The sequence below is a fragment of the Quercus lobata genome, chromosome 4 (genome assembly GCF_001633185.2).
Source record: "Quercus lobata isolate SW786 chromosome 4, ValleyOak3.0 Primary Assembly, whole genome shotgun sequence".
NCBI lineage: Eukaryota > Viridiplantae > Streptophyta > Magnoliopsida > Fagales > Fagaceae > Quercus > Quercus lobata.
In genome coordinates, this window is record NC_044907.1 from 8,805,130 (window position 1) to 8,826,766 (window position 21,637).

Consider the following 21,637-nt stretch of genomic DNA (forward strand, 5'->3'; position numbering starts at 1 on the left):
GCACAATTTGGTCAGGAACCAAAATTTATGCACCTCAAAGCTTGCACTATATAAAGGAGAAAAGGCTATAAATTTGAGCCATATAAATTAGACGATTGGTTGGTAGTAGTTCTGAAAATTACATAAACTATTTTAAAATATTATCTCCTTGATTGGCCAATCTGCATCACTATGCATGGTTGCACACACATTTAAATTCCATGTCATGGCTAAGAAGAGAACCAACCAAGTAACACTGGCATAGGTAGCACCTAAAAAGAAGGCTTCTCCAAGTCTATGTTGAAACAAGTTTGATCTAACTTGAGTTATATGAAATTAAAAAAAAAAAAAAAGGTGCAGCCAAAAAACAAAGACACATACAACATTGAAAAGAATCAAATTGTCATCCTCTAGAAACCAAATAATTAACACTCAAGAAAAAATCAAGAGAGAAACACATAAAAACTTAAAACCTAAAAAGGTGGATGTAGCATGAATGTAATTTATAAGATTCTGCTCTAACTTCAAAGCTTCTTTCTTGCAAACTATATATAGGATTCAAGTAATCATCTGTGAAGTATATGCTATTAGGATTGCATCCAAAATAATCTTTTGGCATAGATAGAAAAAGAAATAAAATAAGAACTATTTCAAATAAATAAATAAGGTCCGGGCTTTGACAGTTCTGTATTATACATATAGACCCAGACCCAATAAAGCTATTGGGTCATCATTCAGCCGCAAGCAACAATAAGTCAAAGACTATGTATAAGTCCAATGTTTTGTTAGGATTAGATACCAAGATAAACTAATAAATGCAATCTACATACATGTGGATGTGGGTGTTTGCATCAAAATTTTCATAATGTTAAAGTCATGGAGGTGCATGTGCACCAACGTTTGTCCATGGCCATTATGTAGACAATCCCAGTCAGAGAAGAAGAAAATAAAAAATTGTGGGGTCTTATCTCTTAAGATGGCCCAAAGGGCCCATGGCCACATGCGACCCATACTTTTTCTCTTGACAGATATGGACCAGAATGAAATTGTGCTCAACAAAATCTGGGTTTTTATTAGGCTCCATTGGTAGAGTAAAAGTGTTAAAGCTTAATTGGCTATTTTCGACGGTTCAAATCTTTACCTTATTACCATCACATATCTTTGATGTGATGATCACTTCACAAGAATAAAGTTATTATGGAGGTTGAGGTTTAAGTTTCCAAACAGGAGCTTCATATATGTATATACTTAGATTAAATTAGAGTAAAATTTATATCTTGCATAAAAAATAATAATAATAAATCTTCACCTTATGATTAACAATCTCAAATAGAGGCAAAAATAAAAATAAAATCCTATTGGTGTCGCTATTTTCGCGTACAATAATTAAGTTGGGTATAGAATTCATTTGATTACACATTCTTTTCAGGGAAGAAACTTATAACAATGTTGCTGAGTCATAGCATCTTCATGGCACCATTCTAAGATTCTGTGAATATAATTATGAACATTGACATTTTATATAATTACGAGTAAAAGTGAGTCAAGGAGAAAAAACTACTTTGATTCATCCTTACACCGACATCTCCACGTGGGACACTATTCAGATCTTCTTTAGGATAAAGAAGATATGATATTTAAGCAAGTAATATATTATTTAAGAGCATATGTTTTCTTTTACACAATTTTTTTAATATATATATTTTATTTTACATGATTGATAAGCCACTTGGAAAAGTGAAATCTATGCACCACTCTTCTTATATGTACTTACCTGAAATTTAATACTGTGAAAGGGGCGCTCAAAAAATAAATCTTGGGTAAGAGAAGCTAAATGTAAGACCTCATTGGACAAGTTTTTATTAGATTTTAGATGTTGGTTAATTTCGTGAGACAAAACTCAAATAAAAATTATTAATATTGATATAATTGAATTATGTTAAAAATCTATCAAATGATATTATTGGAGATTTTGAAGAACAAAATTTCGCCTCAAGCAAAATTACAGGAAAATTCGTTAATTTATGCTGAGGTAATACTTGACAACTATCTTAGCACTTGATATGGATAAAAAAGCTTCTTCTATTTTTCTCCTCCAAACACCACATAACATTGGGTTTTTAATCCAAATTTTAAAACTTTAAGCGATAAACTTGAAGTATCCTAAACTTTAAGGATACAATTTACAATTTTATCTCTTATCAAAACAAAAAATATCAAAAGGAGGTGTTATGGACAAAAAACTTGTATACAATGGGCACATGAGATACCTTCTTGAGTTAAGGACAGTTTTAAAGTTCCAAATAAAACAACAATAAACATAAAGGTCCTGGAAAATTTGAAGTACCCTATCCATACTACTTTGTTTCGAATGTAAACTTTGCTCTCTATGCACATGGGTACAACCAGCTTCAACCCCATCACCTAATCCTGTCAATGTACCTTACTAGTTTTAGTTTGTTTCTCCTCTACGTTTTATGTAGGCCATTTTTAGAGCAAGTGGTCCTGTCCCACCTGTGTGTTGATCTCAATAAGACTAGAACAATTCTTGAGCATCTAATTTAGATGCTTTTAGGTGCCCATTCGCCTATAAACATGTCTCTACAAAGGGTTCTATTTGAAATAAATTCAAACCCCAAACAAAAGCTTCTTATACATGATAGACTCATCACCATCTAAAGTTAGAGATTTGGTGCCAAGGAGTTCATCATAGTTATGGTTTATTCACCCCTTTCTACGGGATTGCAAGGTTTGAATTCCAAAGAAATATTCCTTGATTACAACACTAGGTGACAATTTAATATGAAGAAACTATAACTAATATGGAAATAATCCATTTCTATTCATTAAACTGTACCATTCTCAAATTATTTCTTGAACAAATACATTGACAGATTGCTCATGCAGTACTAGCAAGCATAAAATTTTCCGTTCATATATGATGGAGCATAATAATAGAATAATGTGGAATGTAGAGTGATTAATTAGTGTTTTTTGAAAAAATAGAACATGATATTAAATTGAAGTTTCATGGTTATGAGGATATAGCTTTATTGAGCATCAAAGTTTTCATGAAAATTTATAATCTTACTATTCTTAATAAAAATCATGATGATCAAAATCCGTTAAAATAATGGTTAGATGGTTAAATTCATCAAACTCCTAATAACTTAAGTTTTTGGAAAAAAAAAAACCATAGAGATGAAAAGATTTTTTTTCTAAATCTTTTAAAAGATAAAAGTTATCATGGTATCAAAACAGACAATAATGAATTCGAACCTTATTTACACTCTTTTGATACAATTGTTTGGCTTTTATAGTTATTTAAAAATAAAAAATAAAACCAATTCTTTTTGTATTGAGGTGTCAATTGAGTAAATTGATAGTTTGAATTGACATTGTAAATGAAACGAGAAGTATAGGATGAAAAACACGTAATATTTCTTAATACAATTTTTCAATTGCCAATAAATAAAGGAAAACTAAAGCCACCCTATGTTGGAAAGACCATGAGACAAATGAGATAACCCATTTTATGGTAGCACCCATTATTCATGTGAGAGTAAAAACACAAATTTATTGTGCTTCTAAAGTATTGAATAATCATACCTTGTTGTAAGAAAAATTAAAACACGCTTAAACAACTTCAAAGCACTATAAATAGTCAACTTAGACAAGATCCTAAATAAATTTTTTTTCTCTTTTCATATGCTTCACAGCTAAATCCATGACCCATCCACATAAGTTTTGAAAAAGCAATGAACGATTTCCCTAGTTTCCAATTTCATTTATCATGAGCCCCACAGATTACATTGCACATGGACTGCAAGAAATTCTTTGTTTTTATTTTTTATTTTTTTTACTCAATGATAATAAATCAATTTGTACAAGAGATAATGGTTGAATCCTTATTTTCACTTTTTCTGAAAAAAAAAAAAAAACAGTAAATTCCAAGTTCCATCAAATTAGTGCTAAATCATTACTTTTTCTCTGTATCTAATCTATTTATTGGTTTTGTCTAGGAAACTATAATTAGCTAATCAAAATATTTACCTGAAATTCTTCTATTTTTCTCCCCCAAACACTTCATAACATTGGGTTTCTCATCCAAATTTTAAAACTTTAAGCGATAAATTCAAAGTATCCTAAACTTGAAGGGTGCAATTTACAATCTTATCTCTTATCAAAACAAAAAATATCAAAAGGGGGTGTTATGGGCAAAAGTCTTGTATGCGTTAGGCGCATGAAATACCTTCTACAGTTTTAAAGTTCCGAATAAAACAAAAATTAACATAAAAGGTCCTAGAAACTTTGAAGTACCCTATCCATTCGGTCATGCTAGGGACCATACTACTTTGTTTCAAATATAACTTTGCTCTCTACCCACATGGTACGCATGGGCGACTCTAGGAACAATTCAGGGGTTCAAATGAACCCCCTGAGCTGGCCAAAAAAAAAAAAAAATTATATATAATTTTTTAAGTTATTTTTTGACCCTCCTAAAATAAAATTTTGAACTCCCTAGACCTAAATTTTTTTAAAGCCTAATTGAAATGAACTTGATTATGATTATCTTGACAATATTTTGGTCTAAATTTTTTTAAAGCCTAATTGAAATGAACTTGATTATGATTATCTTGACAATATTTTGGTCTTTAAAAAAAAAAAAACTCAATATCAAACCAATTTTACCTAAACTATGGGGAGAACAGTAAGCCTAACAACAAAAGTATAAATTTATTGTTCTTAAATTTAAAAAAAAAAAAATCATTTAGATCTTAAAAAATTTGAAATAAACTAATACATAAAAGTTTATTATATTTAGATCTCACTTGGAGTTTACTTAACAACAATAATTCATATGTTTATTGTATTTAAAAATAATAGATGATTTCCAAGATTTAATCTTAGCAACAATAATTAGTATCTTTATCATATTAATAAACTATCATAAAAATAAAAATAAAAAAATCGTATTAATAAACAATATGCATTAAACTTATAGTTTATCTTATATGAGAAACGTTATGTTCATAATACTTTCACAACAAATTTTAAGTAACAGATTTTACTGGTTGTTACTGATGGAAAAAAGTAATTCCAGTAGTAAGTTTAAATTAGAACTAATAACAAATTATCACCATTTCTCCACAAAAAAAAAAAATTATCACCTAAAATTGTTAAAAAAGTCTTATGAAAATTTTGTAAATATAGCACTTTATAATAAAGAAATCATGTAGACTATAAGATTCATTTTTTACCCAAATGTATCTTCTTATTGACCCCCCTAAAAATATGTTCTGGAGACGCCACCGATGGTATGACCAACTTCAAAACCATCACCTAATGCTGCCAACGTACCTTACTAGCTTTAGTTTGTTTCTCCTCTACGTATTATGTTGGCCCTTTTTAGTTTTTAGAGCTAGTGGTCCTGTCTCACCTGTGTGTTGATCTCAATAAGAGTAGAACAAATCATGTGCATCTATTTATAAGATGCTTTTAGGTGCCCATTCACCTATAAGCATGTCCATACAAAGGGTTCTATTTGAAATAGATTCAAACCCCAAACAAAAGCTTCCTATACATGATAGACTCATCACCATCCAAACTTTAAGATTTGGTGCCAAGGAGTTCATCGTAGTTATGGTCTGGTCACCCCTTTCTACAGGATTGCAATATTTGAATTCCAAAGAAATATTCCTTCATTACAAAACTGAGTGACAATTTAATATGAAGAAACTAAACAATATCGAAATAATCCATTCCAATTCATTAACATGTACCACTGTGAAATTATTTGTTGAACAGACACATTGACAGATTGCTCATGCAGTAGCAAGCATAAAACTTTATTCATTCATATATGATGGAGCGTAATAATAATAGAATAATGTGGAATGTGGAGGGATTAAAATATTAATAAAAGTTTTTTTGAAAAAATAGAACATGAATTAAACTGAATTAGTTTCATGGTTTTGACGATATAGCTTTAGGGAGCTTCAAAGTTTTCGTGAAAATTTAAAATCTTACTATTCTCAATGAAAATCATGATGAGCAAATAAATTCTATTAGAATAATGGTTACATGATTAAATTCATCAAACTCCTAATAGCTTAAGTTTTTGAAAAAAAAAAAAAGCCATAGTAGCACTGTAGCAGAACATACGTCATGAATTTGAACCTTATTTTCACAGTTTTATAACATTTTGTTTGAAATTAAGGTGTCAATTGAGTGAATTGATAGTTTGAAGGGACATTGTAAAGAGAAAAAAAGTTTATGATGAAAAAATGTAATTTTTTTTCTAATAATAATTTTCAATTGCCAATAAAGAAAGGAAAACTAAGCCACCGTTTGGAGGAAAGAGTGAAGACCATGAAACAAATGCAATAACCCACTTCATGCTAGAGCCAATATTTATGTGGGAAGAGCAATACATATTTATTATACTCTCAAATCATTAAATAATTACACCTTGTTGTAAGCCAAAAAAAAATTTTAAAAATTAAAACACGCTTAAACAACTTCAAAGCACTATGAATGGTCAACTTAGACAAGAACCTAACTAATTTTTTCTATTTTGATATGCTCCACAGCTACGCCATGGATCCACATAACGTTTGAAAAAGGAATGAACGATTTCCCTAATTTCCAATTCCATTTATCATGAGCCCCACACGGATTATAGTTGTCGGATGAGCAAACCTAAACCTGAACTAATTGCGCAAACAGAATCTGATATCAGATCTCAGTCTCTTAGCTAAGCTAATTTAGACAAATTCCAGAATGAGACATTGAAGCAGATTACATTGCACATGGTGCACACGGACTGCAAGAAATACTTTTTTTTTTTCTTTTACTCAATGATAATAAATCAATTTGTACCAAAGATAATGGTTGAATCCTTATTTTCACCTTTTCTGAAAAAGAAAAAAAAAACGGTAAATTCCAAGTTCCATAAAATTAGTGCTAAATCATTACTCTTTCTCTTATAATTAGCTAATCATATTTAACTTTGCATAAGAAGGTGAATCTTACATATTAAAATTAAAAAAAAAAAAATTTAAAAAATGTATTTGTCAGTTATCACAAACCCTTTTTTGTTGTTCAGAAAGAAAAAAGGGAGGGAAAAAAAAAACAGTAAAAATTATGCAAAGTCACTTTGATTTATATCAATTGCAAAAAAAAAACCCTTAATTAAAAAAACATGATTTTTTTATTGATTACAATAATTTTTTTAAGGACATCTTATTAATTAAATCATTAAAAGAAATCCTAATGTCATAAATTTTTTTAATGGAATGTTAATAATTGTGGGTTTGGTTGCTCGGCTACTGAATATGTAGAATAGTTGACTGATTGACTAAGATTTATCATAAAATCAATACTCACCATTCACCAACTAAAATCACTTGTCAGTTCATTAATTAAAAAATAATAATAATAAAGTCATCTTCTTTGCTATTTAATTACTTTATAGTTATACTCCAACAGCCAACCACTAATATCTGGTTATATCTAAGAAAAAAAATAGCTACTATTTATCTTCCAAAGTAATGAATTGTTGTTGGAAATGCTTTAAATGCCTGAAACCTTCAAATGTATGCATTTGCTTCATTCCATAATGAAAATTGAATAAAAGGCAATGGATTCAGCGAGTTTCAAGTAGCCCAATCGGTGAAGTTTTTAATAGTTAAAAAAAGACTTAAAGTTTAATATCTGACTATACAAAAAACTGATAAATATCTTGATTTGATAATAAAAAATATAATTATCAAAAGCAGATGCTATAAATTGAAAATTCTTTATTAAAAAAAAAAAAAAAACATAAGAGTGGGTTCTATCATGAATCCCAATTAGTAAGACGGTGTAGAAGAAACCATTCATGAATCATGATGAAGAAATATCATTTTCGTTTCGACAATAGTTATATTTTTGTTAGAAATTATTCATTTTTCCACTTAGAGAATACCCCCAACATCAAGGAGCTAATTCAGGAAAACAATAACACTATTCATCTACTAATACAACAATAATTCCAGCATACATGGACAAACAAGGAGCAAATTTACCAAAATGGCACTGCTCTGCCATTAATTATGGAGAAAATGTTGGTTTTTATAATCTGAGACAGACAGACATATTCACGAGGTCTTGCTTCAGTAAACAGTAGCTTTTTCAACGTGATTTAAGCTACCCTTTTTCTTCATCATTTCCTAAACCCACTTTTTCTTATCCAGCTTGAATATAATAAAGGACTTCACAGCTCACTATACAGAACAGAAAACCCATTTCAGCTGCCTAGCTCTTTTTCCTCTTGCCTAGTTTTCCTTATGGAAATGTCACTGAATATCACACTTTTGCTTGCTTCCTTCTTCTTGTTGTTCACTAGTACTGCTTTGGCAGCTACAGGTTTGGAAGGTAATGCTCACATCCAACTCCTTTTGGCTTAGACTCTGATCTGTTTTGTTGAGCTGGATCTTGTTGCTTTTTACTTTGTTTTGCATTATTCTTGTGGTGGTTTTAGTCCACATTACTTGAATCTATTTTGTTGGAAGTGTTTTTTTTCCCTCATATTTGTGCTCTCTCTAACCCCATTTGACTTAGTTATGGAGGTCATGGTTTTCTGATCTGTTCTGCATGTTGGGTTTCCATGTTATGTTGTGTACACTCTTTTGAAGTGGCTTTAGGATCTGTTCTGGTCTGTTGTTAGGTCCTCACTTTTTGCTCTCACTTACACATACAGTGATTTGTTCAAAGATTTTGCCTTTTGCTCTCTCTCTCTCTCTCTCTCTCTCTCTCTCTCTCTCTCTCACACACACACACACTAGTAGATTTGTTGAAAGATTGTTCATTTTGTTCTCTGTCTCTCTCTCTCAAACACATTTTGTGAAACATTTTCCTTTTTGGATTAAAATCTTCTAAAGATGTTAGGCTAACTATGAAGAGTTCCAAAAATCCTATCTATGTATTTTGAAATGAATAGATTAAATTTTGCCACGTTATCAGAACTTTAGATAAATACCATATTAGTGATAATTAACTTTTGTTTAAATGTTGAAGACGTGGTCAAATCCACTCCACATTTTTTTTCAAAATGGACGGATAGGATAGAACTCTAGAAGAGAGAGTTTACATTTGATATCTTTCTAATACATAGTACCAACCCTTAATTTCTGGTGCTCTTCTATTTTTGTGCAGGATTGGTAGGAAATGGCAACTTTGAAGAACAACCAAAATCCACTGACGTCAAGAAAACAGTACTCATAGGAAAATATGCACTGCCCAAATGGGAAATCAATGGCTTGGTGGAATACATCTCTGGGGGGCCACAGCCTGGGGGCATGTACTTTGCTGTGGCACATGGTGTCCATGCTGTAAGGCTTGGCAATGAGGCCTCAATCTCTCAGAGTATCAAAGTTAAACCAGGCTCCCTGTATGCTCTAACCTTTGGGGCATCAAGAACATGTGCACAAGAAGAGGTTTTGAGGATCTCAGTGCCTCCTCAGAAAGGAGACCTTCCTTTGCAGACACTCTACAGCAGTAATGGAGGTGATACTTATGCTTGGGGATTCATTGCCACTTCTAATGTTGCTAACTTGACATTCCACAACCCTGGGGTTCAAGAGGACCCTGCTTGTGGACCACTCTTGGATGCAGTTGCTATCAAGGAGCTCTTTCCTCCAAGGCCCACAAGAGGTAAGCCATTCTATTCTATTTCTGGAGACAGACCTTGGTGGTGTTGTTAACTTTGCTGTTGGTGTATCATACTTTACCTAGGCTTCCTTGGTTTGTGATGTCTTTCTGCCACATTACTTGTTCTAAAAATCCATCTGGGGGCTTCTTCTGTAGTTGTATGTACATGTATGTGCTACTTGTTACTTAAACCAAAAAGTGTAAAGGACTCTGCAACTGTCAAGTTGGAATGCCTAGATCTGTGATATGGGTTATTGCTGTTCATTAAAAAAAAAATCAGAATATTGTTATTAGAATAATGGTAAAATGACTAATTTCATCATTTCCGAACAACTTAAACTTTTGAAACAATTAGTAATTAGTTAATAATTTCTTCAGTTCACTATGATTTGCACGATGTGCTCATCATTGATTTGAGCTGTCTTTTTCTACTGATTTTTTTTTCTTGCATGATTTAGACAGAGATTGACATCTATCTCCATGATGTGATCTTATACCCTATATATGTTTGCTCTGTTATTTCATCTGCTATTCTGTGTGCTTCTACCAGACCAAGCAATCTGTTATCTATAGCTAAGTTCTCACCTTAGAACAGTCTCAAATGAATAGCCTAGATGAGAACATTACTATCACTAAGATCTAAAATTACACTCCCTGTGCTGTCTACCCTATTTTGCATGATTTACTCAATTGGCTTCTCAGTTGGCTCTCACAAATTGTTGTCTAATCACAGCCTATAGTTAGATTTCTGCCTTAACATCATGTGGATATAGCCTAGTTAAGACCAAGAAATGTCACTATGATCTGAATTCCACTCTCTGCTCTGAACATTGTACCGTTATAGTATTATTACATGAGACTTGTGCTTGTTTCTTTATATCTATGAACGACTCTGGTTTTATTTTTAACTGTAAATAGTTTTTTGCAGATAACTTGGTGAAGAATCCAGGCTTTGAAGAGGGTCCCCATCGTTTAATAAACTCCACCAATGGTGTTCTCCTCCCTCCAAAGCAAGAAGATCTCACATCCCCACTCCCTGGTTGGATGATTGAATCCCTTAAAGCCGTTAAGTTCATAGACTCAAAGCACTTCAACGTCCCTTTTGGACTTGCCGCAGTTGAGCTTGTTGCAGGTAGAGAAAGTGCCATTGCCCAGGTTCTCAGAACAGTTCCCAACAAGTTCTACAATCTTACATTCACTGTTGGCGATGCAAAGAATGGCTGCCATGGATCAATGATGGTTGAAGCATTTGCTGCCAAAGACACCTTAAAAGTACCCTTCAAATCTGAAGGCAAGGGCAAGTTCAAGACAGCCAGCTTCAAGTTCAAAGCACTGTCACCCAGGACCAGAATCACATTCTACAGCTCTTTCTACCATACTAGAATTGATGACTTTGGATCTCTTTGTGGCCCTGTGCTTGATCAAGTCCGGGTTTTGCCAGTAGCTTAGATGTTATTTCTGTTATCTACTTCCCACTTGTTATCTTGATAGAGATTTTGCAACGGTTACTAGATCCTGCTTTTTTGGTAAATTAGACCGTTGATGAGGCCCATCTTCTACTTAAACTTGTTATCTAAACTGTTTGAATTATGTTTTATGGTACTAGTAATATTCCATTGTCACTTGGTGTCAGATTAGAAAGCTATGTGATTTTCTATTCAGAGAAAAATGTAATGGGAAGATCTTGTGTATGTGATCCATGTAGTAATGCAGACTTGGAAAATGAATAATGTTGAGTGACATCCATATGTAGAGGCTTTAGGATGGTTAAGTGCATATTTAATCTGAGATCTTTTCATATCATTTTATACCTTATATGAATATGTGAAACATTGCATCTCTTGTTCAAATGAATGTTATGATACAACATATGGCGTTTAGAAATTAACAAGGGATTCAAACCCCTCCCGTTAGCAACTATGGTAATTTGAAGGGCATGTTAGAACATTTCTGAACTTTTATTAGAGAAAATACTGACGTATTCAGCATGATTCCCTAAGAAACTTTGTGGAAAATACATGCCCAAGTAAAATAATTTCCAAATGGTATGGTAAATATAACCCTACCATGAAAGGGGGTATCACTTCACAGTAACAATAATCTCATACATCAAATTCAATATCTGTGCCAATCTGCTATGATTATGAATGGGGCCTAGAACCACCTCTTTATTACCCCCATTATTGCTGCTCTTCACTTGCTATCATCTAAAGTACCCACAAGGCACTTCTCTAGTAAAAATTCAGCATTCACCCAAGCATGGTATTTATCTAAAACGAACTTATTAAGGATTTGTAGTTGATTCTGACAATTTTCAATAGGTTATAGAGTAGGGAGAAGCAACATGTATGCAAGAGATGAAGTGCGTCCGTTTGAGAACAACTTCTCTAGCTTTTTGCTAAAAACGTTTTGCTTTAGATAAAAGGTAAAAGTTAAATAAAATAAGTGTGTGTGGGGGGGGGGGGGAAGCAATAAGCTAGCTTATAATCAAAATTAAAACTTTTATGGCACAAACTTATTAGTTCCAAGAGTTAGCTCGGAAATTGTAGATCCTTTAGTGATGAGTAAATTATTTTGGGGTGTTGGCTTTGAACTAGGTTTTCAATAGAAATTTTAAGTTAAAAACCCCAAAAAAAACAAAAACAAAAAACAGAGCAAAATTTTTTGGCATAAATCCTATTCATCCTAAGTTCCCTCTTAGTTTCACTTGCAAAACACATGCAGCAAAAAGAGAAGAGGGAAAGGAGGAGGAGGGGGGGGATGGAGGTCTAGCAAAAAGGTCCTACTGATGAAAACTGAAAACCAAAGGGTTGAAAAAGAGTAAAAATTTTTAGTCCAAAGAAACAAAACTACAATTTAGGCATGACCTAAAGAAATCATTGAATCTAAGAACATTCTGAAAAAGGATACTGAATAAGGATGTACAGTCTTTTCCCACTGCCTGCATCAGCATATCAACACCTGCAAAAAGAAATTTTGTCAAAAGACAAGCACTAATTCATATTTATACCACCTTAGACATGGATTTCTTGAATGAGAATGCAACCTAGAAACACATGAAGACACCATAATGTATCTTTTGGAGGGGAATATACAACTCCATACCTAAACATGTTTTCAGTGATACCATGACATAACTGTTCTTCAACAAATCACATAATCAAATACTGCAAGTTAGAGATTGGAGATGCTTTTGAGCATTACAACTCATAATTTTTGTCTCTTAACATTATTGATTGGCTATGAATAAGGGTATGCAACCTTCAAATAGTTCAATTTCCTTGAAAAATGGAGAGCCCTCCCATCCAGCCTTTTAAGTTTTAAACATAAGTCATTAAGTGACATAGGAAAAATTTGGGAAAATCTGTCTACCTGCTTGTGGGAATAGTATGGGCTGGATTTGAGTTTGAATAAGAGCTAGATAGTATGGGATTTAAAGGCAAAGAATAGGCTGAGAAGGAAATAGACATGGTGCAGGATTTCTAGGCAACCATAAAATTAGGTTATATTAGGATTGTTCTATGGTTAGACTCACTAGACAACATAATTATTAAATAAATGAGAATTTGGCCACAATCAATATAAAAATTGAGCACATTAAGAATATAATAATAATAAAATTATTTGAAAAAAATTTGAGTACGTTAAGATCATGAACATACCTCCAGGATGAAATCTCATGTATGGGGATATATTGTACACACGACCCTTTAATACAGTCCACATGGAACCTTCTTTCTGATGTTGTTTAACTTCATTCATGGAAATGAGCCTCTTATTTGACTGTCCCTTTAAATCTGGAATCAATAAGCAGAGTCAGTGACGTTTCAATTACCATGTAAAATACATTACAATAAATTAAAATTGTAATAACTAACAACCATAGAAATAAGTTGCTTTACGAGCTCAGGCAGTACAACTAACAACCATTTTAATTAATTAAAATTGTAAACACATATAAGTCTCTCTACTAGTTTATGTAGGAATTTCACAATATGGACAAGCTAGATGCATAAGCAACCTTCAGGTAACCCAACACCATCTAACTATAAGCAATAAACCTATTTCCTAACTAAAATTGCCCATAGTTTCCAGACACAACAAAGAGGAGGGAGAGCAAGCCCCACATGATTTTGGAAGGAAATCAATATTGGAACAGATTGTCATGGTGTGTTGTTTTATTGGAGGCAAAAAGAAAAATAGAAACAGAAATGCATAAAAAAAATTTAAGCATATTTGACCATCTAAAAAAATTTGAAAAACCTATTTAGGTGGAAAAATGTCAAATAAATAATTTTGCATAAGTATATAAACTTATCAAAAACAGGACAAGATGCAGGTACAGAAGCATCGAAGAAGAATACAAAGAGACTACCTAAGAGAAGAAAAAATTTAAATGCAGATTATAAAATGACCTGAAAGGAGGATGATGAGAGCAAAAATGTTAGGTGTCCATACATAAAGAGGATGCGAAGGAAAAAGTCTAAAGCTCCAAAACACTTCAGCTTAAGATACTAGCATGGATCCACCGACTTTCTGAGATGCTATCATGGAGCCAAAGGGAGAAAGCAGTTTCAAAAGCAATTCTTGCCAAGTAGATGAGGAATATTCTCTTCAAAGCAAATAATGTGTTAATCAAATTCAACAAAGTGTTCTACTCATGCAGCATAGAAGGATATCAAATACCATCAGCAACAGATCATCACAGCAGCCCCTTGTAACCTTAATTCAATTTCTAAAACTTCTTTTTCCTAAACCTAAACTTTCTTATATCACACCACCTCAGAAGATTTCAAAGGTTGAACCTTTCAAGGCTCCCATACATCATTGAGCCTCTCAAACAGCATATTAAGGATTAATCTTGAGAATTGCTTAAAAGGCAAACCTCAAGTTATAATAGCTTTATAAACTAAACATAATTGTGACAGAAACAGAAACAAATTAATTAGTATTTTATAGCACACCCCTCAGAGGGTTTTCAAAATCACCAGAAAGGACCAAAGGAAGAAAAAAAGTGTTAAATATGTGAAGCAAATTCACAAAGAAATATATTTGTCAAGTACCTGCAAGGTCAGGATGTGTTCGCGTAAGCTTAAGCCAGTCCATTTGGCTATATCCTTTCTCAAAAGGAACCTTGGCTCGAGGTGCAGGCTTCCTTGCAACAGTCCGTTCCTGGATTTTGTTGACAGAATCTCCAGTGCCTCCTGATGCTACTGGTCTTGACAGTTCACTTGACTGTTCACTTGACTGTTTTGGAGAGGATGTATCAATAACATTGAAAGACAGAGAACCAACTTTATCCTGCCTCTTAGAGCCAGAATTTTTTGGAGCTTCATTCCACAGAAAACCACTACTCTGACTACTATTGCTGCCACTTGAGAATTCATCTCCTATAGTAATATCACGAACATCCGACACAAGCTTCTTTGTCTCATGATCTTCTTGGTCTGAAGGTGAGCTAACCTAAATTTATAACCATAACCATCTACTTAGATAAATTCATTCAATATAAAAAGCACCCACAATCAAACTTATTTTAAAATAGAGAATTCTTAATATAAGTTCAAGCCAATTCAATAAGGTAATTAAGCTATAAATTTATCATATCAAATGTAAGTACCAAACATACCTGACAAAATGTAAAATCATTATCATTGTCCATCTCATGCAGATTGCAGTTTCCAAATCGATTTAAGCAATATTTCCTGTGCAAAGTTACAAGTATTAACAAGTATACTGTTTCACCAGCTGCATTTATTATGACTGCATTAAAAATATATATATCTAACAATGTCTAACACACCTATCAACCAGAATTTTTAACAGTGGGGGAAAAGACGAATGCACACTATATTGAATACAATTATTATAAAATAAGCAATAACCTATTCTGGTTCCCCAATTTCCATTGCTTATATAGTCCTCCATCTTTCTTATCACACCACACGTAAAGTTCTCTACAATCCCAACAACCATCTCAAAAGGTTCATTGTGCTTAACTTTTTTGATAAGTTTTCGCCCCAAGAAAAAAATAATAATCACTATGCTTAACTTCACCTCCATTATTCAAACTTCATGCTGCTAAATCACTGCACTTTAATGCCAAACCAAAATTTTCAAAATTCATTTCAATCTTGAGCAAACACACCAACCTCCACATAACTTTGGACTTCAAATCTCAAATTTTCACTTCATTTCAATCAAATAACTTTCTACATTGACAATAACAGCAACGTAGCCTTAATCCCAAAATTTTGGGGTCAACTGTTACCTCCTTAATCAGTATGTCCTTTTTTACTACTTCTAATCTTTCTCACCATTGCATTTGTCACTCTGCTTTGCACATAACCAAACCATCTAAAGTGACTCTCCCTCATCTTTTCATCGATAGGGGTCAGCCATATCTTTAAGCGAATTTCCCAATTTCAAAATCTTTCGTTGTAATTAAAATTTTCTATCTTGACATTCTCATTTCAGCTACACTCATTTTATGAACGCTGCACTTAACAGCGCAACACCATAGAGCACAGCTAATCTTATAGCTTTTCAAATTGACACCATCTTTAAAATCTTCGAAAACCCATTAAAAGTTCAACCCTCCCCAACATTTTATGGACGGATTTTTCTTTATTGAAGACATGAAAATTTTAAAACCAATACTATCTCTAAGCAGGGTCGCAGAAAAAATTCTCAAATTTTTCTATAACCCAAAACAGCATCAAACATGATCGTCCAAAATATAATCCTAATATTTTCCTCCCAATTTTCTCAGCAACCAAACAGATTCTCAGCAACCTCAAATTACACTCATTCTTCAATCATTAACAGTCAAAAAATTCATCACAATAAAATAACGTAACAAAATTCAAGCCAATCATAACAACACAACATTATTAACCTAAAAGACTAATTTTTTTTTTTTGAGAATACTATGAAATTTTCAAAACCAAACAGAGCTTAGTGGAGATTGAGAAAACGTACGTACTGGAGAAAAGAGTTTGGATCGTATGGATTTTCCGAGTTCGACTTGTTTATTGTGCTCAGCCAATGGAGGTCGTATCGGACCAGGTTCTGAATGAATGGGTCCGTGCGTGTTTTCTTTTTCCTTTTTGATGTCTTTTGCTGTAATGGTAGCTGAGGAGTATTTGACTAAACGATCCGTGTTATGGTTTGCCATGTCAGCAGAGCTACGTACACTTTTTTTTTCTTTTTTAACAAAGTTGAGATACAAAATTTGTGATAAACTTAGACTACAACCTTATTAAATGTCTTTTTATTAAAGATAAATTTTAAAAAATATACCATTGGATTATATCTTCTTCTCAAATCCTCCATACTTACAAATTTTTTAGAAAATTAAAATCAATAACTATATCATCAATAAATTATTTAAATTGTAAGTTTTTGTAATTTAAAATTATGCATAAAATATAAGCTTATAAATTATATAATAAATAATATCCGATTGACACAAAATTTGACATGTGTATTAAGAGCGTAAAAAACATGCAATTTAAAGATTAAATTTTCAAAATTGTAATAATGTTTATTTTATTGAACAAGGTTTGTAGTCTTAGACTACAATCAATTTTGTAGCTAAATTTTGTCATTTATTATTATAACATATATATATATATATGGGCAAAACTTAGGTACAGTACCTTAGGTACTGTTGCTTAGGTTCCCTACTTAAATTTTAGCCACGTGTCCAACGAATCAAACCAGCAAACACCGTTAAACCCATCCGTTAGATTGACACCTTCTGGCCATAAAAAACACCCCTGCTTATTGTGTTCTTGTTACAGCTCACCGATTTTTTTTCAGATTGGCGAAAAAACACCACTGATTTGGGGCACTTGGTTTTAAATCCAATCAAAACAAGAGGTATTTGATAGACAAAATAGATCCAGCAAATGATATCACTAGGAACATCACCATCTCGACAAATAATTTCAAAACCAAGAGGATAGGATTTACAGGTAATGTTCACTGGAACAAATCCAAGTTAGATTTGGAAAAAGGCCAGCAAGGATTTGCTTGTATCTTTATTTTAAGCACATCATTCGTGGCTGGCCTCTTCTCCCATTCTTATGGGTTTGGAAAGAAAACTTAAAGGCATCCACCATCGACCTCGCCACCAGTTCACTTTAGGAGCCACCGCCAGTTGTAGCGGTGGCAGATCTGAATCGGTCTTGGAGTTTAGGATTATTTAGATCAAGACAGATAGAGAGTGATGGAGAGAGAGAAAAGGGGAGAGAAGGGAGAAGAGAGGTTGAGATAAAGCTAAGGCACTACCGTTGGCAGCAATGAGTGGTGAACGGCGAAGCTCAGAGCTCTCAGCCATGGTCTTCAATAGATGAGAGGAGATTGAGAATGGGAGCCTTTTTTTTTTTTAAACAAAAACGAGAGAATTGAAGGGTTTTTTTTTTTTTTTTTTTCTTCTCTCTTTTGACGTTAAAGTGTTTTACACCATATGTGCTAATTTAATTCATTGGACACGTGGCTAAAATTTAAGTAGGGAACCTAAGGAACAGTACCTAAGGTACTGTACCTAAGTTTTGCCCTATATATATATATATATATATATTGAGAGAGGTCCACCCATGGTTTTAAAAACCGGAATGGACAAGAACTGAAAAAGGGATTGATCATTGGTTTTGTGGTTCGACTACAGTCGTATTGTTGGTCGAACCGATGATGTCATAGTTAATATTATTTAAATATTTAAGTAATTTTTATGTGAATTTTAATTTTTCATAAATTATATTAAGAAAATATAAAAAATAGAAAGAATTTTTAGGCATACAACCTTTTTTTTTTTCTAATTACTAATTGTTGATAAAGTATAGTTTGCTTTTTAAGTTTCATATTTTTGTTTTTATAAATAATAGTTTAATAGTTTAAATCTAACTTTTAATTATTTATTTTTTAAACAAAGGAATGCTACTATCACAAATTTTTTTTTTTTAAGTAATATTAGTGTTATCGCATATTATACAATTTTTGTCATAAAAATTGTATAAATTGTATTCAAAAGCCAAAACATCAACGTGACTAGACAAGTCATTCTATCCCAGTCACACGTTTATTCTTCTTTTCTATTCTTTCTTTCTCTTTTTTTCTTTTTTTTCCTCCCATCTATCACCACCAAACACGCACACGCACACGTACACGTTACCACCAGTACCACTGCACTTCGCCTCGTTCATATCAAATTCAAACTTTTTACTTTTCAGTTGTCTTCTTTCCCATACTCTTTCGTCAAAGCCAGTAGCCATTCTCCTTTTTCAAAATCTAATTCCAGTCAAAGCTCAAAGCAAAGCTCTCTCATGCATTTCATCCATGATCCAACACAAGTATTTCTTTAATTTTATTTTCACTCACAGATCTGAGATTTCCTCCAAATCTCATTTCAGTACAGATCAAATATGTTTTCACAATTTGGTTATAGCTTTTTTTTTTTTTCCCTTCTTCTTCAATTTCAATAACCGGTTTAACCGCACCGGTTCCGATTTTTCTTACTCTTTTCTTAATTGGAACCAGTTACCAGTTCGGTCCAGTTTTTAAAATCATGGGTCAACCTAAAGTTTTTTTTTTACTCTGCTTTTGGCACGCGTAGGTTGGGTTTGGGTAATGGATACTTAAGTTTAAAAGTTGTTTATCAAAACAAAAACCAAAAAATTCTAAAAGTCACAATTTTTTTTTCTTTTTCACAAAATATTTCGGAACCATAAAAATTACAAGTTGTAAATAGTTGAAATGAAATAATATTAATAATTGGATCCATATAAAGATCAATGACAACTTGACAAGTGACAGCTCAAATGGTTGATGGATTCTATCGTATTATTATAAGTAGGAATTCTATAAGGGTGGCAACCCCAAAATGTTAGTAAAAGATTTCGAACCTAAGATCTCTAGAATATTATAAGGTTTTAAGAACTACTAAGCCAACCTTTTGGGATTTTGATTTTGGTTCGTAAATTTCTACAATTCTACCCCAATAAAATGATCTAATCGGTGTGGAGTCTTTCATAGGGTAGGATCGATATGAGACCACAATCCTTAATGATGAAACATAAGATCCTATTATCCTACTCTATAGAATCCTTACAATCCTATCTTATAGAATCAATTTGGATTGGTGTAAAATCGCTTATATAGTTTCTATGCAATTTAATCAACATCTATTGAAATTATTAAAATTATTTACAATCATGTTTCTCTACAATGAAATTAGGATTGTCCAAACCTATTGATTAAATTATAAAGGGTTTTGAAGAGCCTGACATTTCTCATTATATTAATACAATTGAAATATTTACAAAATCTTTATAACATTGGAATGAGAATGATTTTCCTTTTGTAGCCAATGTCAGATTTCTTAATTTGGAATTTTATGTATATTTTTTTATATTGGAACTTTTAAGTTCGAAATTTGTCATTTATTCATGTATTGGTAATTTGGTACTAAGTAGTTAGTACATTTTATGAGTAAGTTAGGCCACATTTAATTGTGTTATTATAATTCTTTAACATGTATTATTGTTACTGATTTTTTTTTTTTTTTTTTTTGCGGAAAATTAAACTTATAATTCTCAATCCGATCTACAAAACTTCTCATCGATCCCACATAAGATAATAATCTTTACTACCTTGAGATTGTCAATAGCACTGCTCTTTGTGACTGTGAATGAGAGAAAAGTTGAGCCAACTAAGAGAAAGAGATAATAATAGAAACCGTGGAGTTAAAAAAAAAAAATATAGTTTCTTCTGGTCTTATTCGGTCCTCTTCAGTCTTAATTGGTTATATTTGGTCTTATTCGGTCCATTCAGTCTTCTATGGTTGTATTCAGTCCTATTCGGTCCATTTGTTCATGTTTAGTCCTATTTTGTCTTATTTGGTCCTTTTCGCTCTTATTAGGTCCTTTTTTCAGTCCATTCATTCCTATTTGGCCCATTTGGTCCTATTTCGTCTTATTCAATCCTATTTGATCCATTCCGACCTTTTCAGTCTTATTTGGTCCTGTTTAGTCCATTCATTCATGTTTAGTCCAATTTTGTATTTATTCGGCCCTCTTCAGTCATATTTGGTTTTGTTCGGTCATGTTTGGTCTTAATTAGTTTTTTTCGGTCTTATTTGGTCTATTCAGTCTTAATCAGTTTTGTTCGGTCTTAGTTGGTCCATTTGGTCTTCTTCTGTTGTTCGGTCCATTCATTCTCATTCAGTCCTATTCTGTCTTATTCGGTCCTCTTTGCTCTTATTAGGTCCTTTCAGACCATTTGTACCTATCAGTCCATTCGGTCTTATTCTGTTATGTTTGGTCTTATTTGGTCTTATTCAATCCAATCGGTCTTAATAGGTTCTGTTCAGTCTTATTCAGTCCTTTTCGATCCTACTCAGTCTTATTTAGTCATGTTCGGTCCATTCGCTCATGTTCGGTCCTCTTCTCTCTTATTATGTACTTTTTCAATCCATTCGTTCCTATTTGGTCTTATTTGGTCCATTCGGTCTTAATCGATTCTATTTGGCCTTATTTGGTCCTATTCATTCCATTCTTTCATGTTCGGTCTTATTCTGTCCTATTTGGTCTTCTTTGCTCTTATTAGGACCTTTTTCGGTTCATTTAGTTTTATTCGGTCTTGTTCGTTCCATTCGGGCTAAATCAGTTCTGTTCAGTTTTGTTCGGTCCATTCATTCGGTCCTCTTTGGTCTTATTTAGTCTTGTTCAGTCCATTCGTTCATGTTCGGTCCTATTCTGTCTTATTTGGTCCTCTTTGCTCTTATCAGGTCCTTTTTTGGTCTAGTTGGTCTTATTTAGTTCTGTTCGATCTTATCCGATCCATTCATTCTTATTTGGTCCTCTTCAGTCTTATTCAATTCAGTTCTATTTTGTTCGGTCCTCTTCGGTCTTAAGCAAACCTATTCAGTCCATTTTGTCTTTTTAACAACCCTATCTCTTTG

The 21,637-nt window shown here is 32.7% G+C and overlaps 2 protein-coding genes across 3 annotated transcripts; one reads left to right on the forward strand and one right to left on the reverse strand.

Annotated features, from left to right (window-relative positions):
• The first annotated feature begins 8,111 nt into the window (after positions 1–8,111).
• On the forward strand, positions 8,112–11,414 carry LOC115986419. Its single transcript, XM_031109425.1, has 3 exons — positions 8,112–8,397; positions 9,178–9,675; positions 10,601–11,414. Exons 1-3 carry the CDS (start codon positions 8,310–8,312, stop codon positions 11,119–11,121), a joined length of 1,107 nt encoding a protein of 368 aa, XP_030965285.1. The 5' UTR covers positions 8,112–8,309; the 3' UTR covers positions 11,122–11,414.
• A 79-nt stretch (positions 11,415–11,493) lies between these two features.
• Positions 11,494–16,839, reverse strand: LOC115986420 (cytochrome b5 domain-containing protein RLF). 2 transcript variants are annotated; one of them, XM_031109427.1, is made up of 6 exons: positions 16,654–16,839; positions 15,302–15,377; positions 14,736–15,135; positions 13,335–13,469; positions 12,583–12,633; positions 11,494–11,942 (listed from the first exon to the last, which is right to left on the reverse strand). In XM_031109427.1, exons 2-6 carry the CDS (start codon positions 15,332–15,334, stop codon positions 11,866–11,868), a joined length of 696 nt encoding a protein of 231 aa, XP_030965287.1. In that variant the 5' UTR covers positions 15,335–15,377; positions 16,654–16,839; the 3' UTR covers positions 11,494–11,865. The 2 variants fall into 2 exon arrangements, with proteins under 2 accessions (XP_030965287.1, XP_030965286.1); XM_031109426.1 differs by having other exon boundaries at positions 11,496–11,942; positions 16,658–16,802.
• Between the last annotated feature and the right edge of the window lie 4,798 nt (positions 16,840–21,637).